The sequence below is a fragment of the Triticum aestivum genome, chromosome 1B, assembly GCF_018294505.1.
Source record: "Triticum aestivum cultivar Chinese Spring chromosome 1B, IWGSC CS RefSeq v2.1, whole genome shotgun sequence".
In the NCBI taxonomy this organism is placed as follows: domain Eukaryota; kingdom Viridiplantae; phylum Streptophyta; class Magnoliopsida; order Poales; family Poaceae; genus Triticum; species Triticum aestivum.
Genome location: NC_057795.1, coordinates 452,218,288 through 452,222,242, shown reverse-complemented (window position 1 = coordinate 452,222,242; position 3,955 = coordinate 452,218,288). Strand labels below are relative to the sequence as shown.

Sequence of the window (3,955 nt, the reverse complement as noted above, 5' to 3'; positions counted from 1 at the left end):
CTACTGCAGAAGCAAGCGGAAGACAGTCAGTTTAAAAAGTAGGCTGCTGCACATTTAAGAAGTTTGCTAGCATAGCAGCACAAGCCAGGGCCGTGGCTTCCGCCTGAATGGGATCAATGGTTACAGGTGTAGAAGCTTGAATCTGAATGTTGAGCTCCCCATGATCAGCAGGGAGAGAAAAGTAGATACCAATACCTGTACCAACCTGTCCTCGAAGAGCACCTGGTATTTTTGAAGTTCGAAAAGCCGCATCGGAATAAATCTTCGGCCCCTTAATAATGAGATCAGATTGGATGGATTTGCCCTGCATAGGAATTTGCTGTTCATTATGAAGATTGTTAGTAACATTATGTTGGTCATCAGATGACAAAAGTGCCTCAGCTTGCATTGCACAATCCATACTAGCAGCCATAATGTGGATCCTATTAGGATGCCCTTTCCTGCGCTCGAAAAGGCAATCATTCCTAGCTTTCCATAAAGTCCATAAAAATTAAAAATATTCTGGAACGAAGCATGAGGATGATGTGAACCCATTAAAGAAGTAATGGTGGTAAGCAAAGAGTCCTGATTATGAACGAGAGCATCAGATCTAATATACCAAGGATGAGCATACCAGGCAGCTCTAGCAAAATGACAAAAGAAAAAAAGATGAAATCCTCTTGTTGAGTACATCTGGAGCAAATTTGAGGAATATGGTTGGAGAATCTTCTTGCTCTCATACCAGTGGGAAGCTTCAAAATCCGACCGTGACGCAAGGAGAAAGAAAACAACAGTGTCCATCCACGCCGACGATGGGGTTTAGAGCGAGCTCCAAACAAGGCTATTTGGAGGCTACGCTCGTTTTCGGAGCAAGATTTATAAATTTTGACGATTGCACGACTACTCTCCTGCAGCGACGTTTTGTGGTGCTGGTAGTCGTCCTGCCAGCGGTTATCATTACGGCGATCGGTACACGTACGACGCATCCGCCAGGGTCGCTCTTAAACCACGAATTTAGTGTGATATGAAGAGAAAACCTAGCGAGCCTGTATTTGGCCAGACGGACCGACGGGCGTACCGCGGCGCGTTCTTCCGTTTATTCGGCGCGTCCGGTCCGGTCTCACGTGAATGCGTCAGATCCGCGTATCCCGACCTCGTGTCCTTGTGCCCGCTCGTACACAACGCAGTCTTGCTACGAGCAGCCGAGTAATCAGGCTAGATGCTACCGCCATGCCATGCCATGGAGAGGCCTAGCTAGCCCTAGGCGGCAGCAGCAGAAAAGAAAGACTCGGCGTATCATATCGCACCGCCCGCAGGAGCGGGTAAAAAGCCATCGATCGCGTCGCGCCCAATAAGAAGCAGCAATCAATCCCTGCGCCGCGGATCCATGGATCCAGCCACCCAGCGGCTACCGGCTATCGGCTATGGTAGACTGGCGCGCGGGCGTAGGCTGTGGCCGCTGCTGCTGCTTTTAACGCGGGGGCAGAGCTGCAAACGGCGGCAGCGGCAGAGCAGGAGGGAGAAGAGAAGGGAGCCGGGCGGGCGCGTCAGTGAAAGCTGCCAGGCTGCGCTGCGTGCCCGGTGCGGTGCCCCCACAAGAAGTCTCGATCCCCCACTGGGCGCAGGCGCAGCGAGCGAAAGATGAGATCCCGTGGCCGATCGCAGCCGGTCGCGCAGAGGAATTTTTCAGCCGCAGACCCCACCCGCAGCCACTTCTTCAGACCTCACACACGCTGAACGCTGAAGCAGCACCCGGCCGGCCCCTCTCTCCTTCTCTCCTATCTTCACGAGCACACAGCATACACACGCTCTCTCCCTCTCACGTTGTCCTGTGGAAAGTAGAGGGATAAAGAACACAAGCGGCTAGCCCCTGTGTCCTGTAGGCCGTAGGCGTACACACACAGATACTCCAAAAGGGAGGAGAGAGAAGGCTACCTAGAAAGCTATGCTAACCTAGCTAGGGTAGGCTGTAGAGACTAGAGAGAGGGTAGCTAGGTGGTAGTAGGGTAGAGTCTTTTGTGTTTTCTTTTCTTTACTCTTGGATGCCCCTTCCTTCGCTGAGAAGAGAGATTCTTCTTTAAAGTGGATGGAGAGGAGGGGTTTCCATCCGTAGGCTCACTCAACTCAGCTGCTAGCCGCTACTCCTCAGAGGAGCATCTTCGTCTGCTCTTGCGCCTTTTCTGCTCGCTCGCTGCCTGCCTGCCTTTGGAGCTAAGCTTAGCCTAGGTAGGCGTAGCGGCTAGCTAGCCAGGGAGGGGAAGCTACTGCCCCCAGCCAGCAAGCGTGGCGTCGTCGGGGAGGCGCTTCCCATCGGTCTCCGCGGCCTACGCGGACTGGATCGCGTCGGCCGGCGGCGACGACCTCTCGCTCGGCTTCAATGCCGCTGGCGCGTCCGCCAACGGCCTTTGGGGACCAGCCTCGCGCCAGTCCGCCGCGCTCAACTACGGGATAACGGCTGCTGGTGATGTCGGCATGGTCGTCCTCGCCCCCGCCTCCTCCTTCCACCACCAGAGGGCCGCTGCTGCTGCCGCCGCGGCGGACGCCGCCGACCAAGGGTTCGCCCTCCTCTCCGCGGGGCAGTGCGGGCTCGCCGACCCTGGCGCTCCCAAGTCCGGCAGCGCCATCCAATTCTGGCAGTCGCACTCGCAGCCCCACACGACGCCGCCCGCCGCTGCCCCCGCCGACAAGAAGCAGGTCGTCTCCGCGGTGGACTACGGCGGCGTCTCCTCCGGATCCGGCGGCTCCACCACGTGCAACGACTGCGGCAACCAGGCGAAGAAAGACTGCCCCCACCAGCGCTGCCGGACGTGCTGCAAGAGCCGCGGCTTCGACTGCACGACGCACGTCAGGAGCACCTGGATCCCGGCCGCCCGGCGCCGCGAGAAGCACCCGCTCGGCGGCGACCTTTCCCCTCCCGCCGCTCCTGCCACGGCGGCCACCAAGAAACCGCGGTTCCACTCCTCCCAGACCACCACCACCACCACCACCTCTCGCACCTCCACCTCCAACGGCACCTCCTCGAGCCAACAAGGTGATCGACCAGCACAGACGCACATCCCAAGTCTCAGCAGTCAGCACACATAATTCAAGAAACTTGCACACTAATCACATCTTCTATCCCATCCTCTGCAGACGCGCCGTTCAGGGACAGCCTGCCGCGGCACGTGCGCGCGCCGGCGGTGTTCCGGTGCGTGCGGGTGACCTCCGTCGACGACGGCGCGGACGAGTTCGCGTACCAGGCGGCGGTGAGCATCAACGGCCACATGTTCAGGGGGTTTCTCTACGACCAGGGCGCCGACAACGGCCGCACCAGCAACGACGAGCCCAGCCACGCGCACGCGGCCGCCGTGCGTAGCATCTCCGACCTCCACCTCGGCAACGCCTCCACGGTGCCGCCGGACATGTACAACACCGTCAGCGGGGCGCTCATTCTCGGCGGGATGGGCTATGGTAACACCATGAACTGAAAACTATTAGTGCTAGCTAGTAAGCCTGGTGCAATAATGGTAGACATCCATCTTGTTACTACATGTCACCTCATTTCTTTCATCTCAATCACCAGTAGTGGTACTACCCTGTCTTCCATTTTGCTGCTGCATGCTGTGTGCCGGTGCCACAGCTAACTTCCAAGTCTTTTGTTACTAGAGGTTGGAAAGAAAATGAAAGGAAAACCAATCAGTATTTCCAAGGTAAACTGGCTGTTGTGTTACCATTTTTTTACTGAACATGTTTGCATATGTTGGGAACTGCAAATTATATACAGTTAAAATCACCATGGTCTGTGGGTCCTTCTTTAGAGTAATTTTTTTAGACAAAACCTTATTTGTAGTAATCACTTGACGCCATGGAGAGGTTGATGGTAGCACTATTGTTAATTTGGCAGCTGAAAAGTTTGACTCTTTGATGCTCTTCCTAGTCCCCACGCTATCGACCACTTCACTTCATCCTCTTGCGTGCTATGGCTTCCGAATTGCCA

General features: G+C 55.9%; 1 protein-coding gene across 1 annotated transcript; it reads left to right on the top strand.

Moving 5' to 3' along the window:
* The first annotated feature begins 1,725 nt into the window (after nt 1-1,725).
* Nucleotides 1,726-3,751, top strand: LOC123130877 (protein LATERAL ROOT PRIMORDIUM 1). The gene is made up of 2 exons (XM_044550669.1): nt 1,726-3,010; nt 3,112-3,751. The coding sequence occupies exons 1-2, from the start codon at nt 2,452-2,454 to the stop codon at nt 3,444-3,446; spliced, it is 894 nt and encodes a 297-aa protein (XP_044406604.1). The 5' UTR covers nt 1,726-2,451; the 3' UTR covers nt 3,447-3,751.
* The last annotated feature ends 204 nt before the right edge of the window (nt 3,752-3,955 follow it).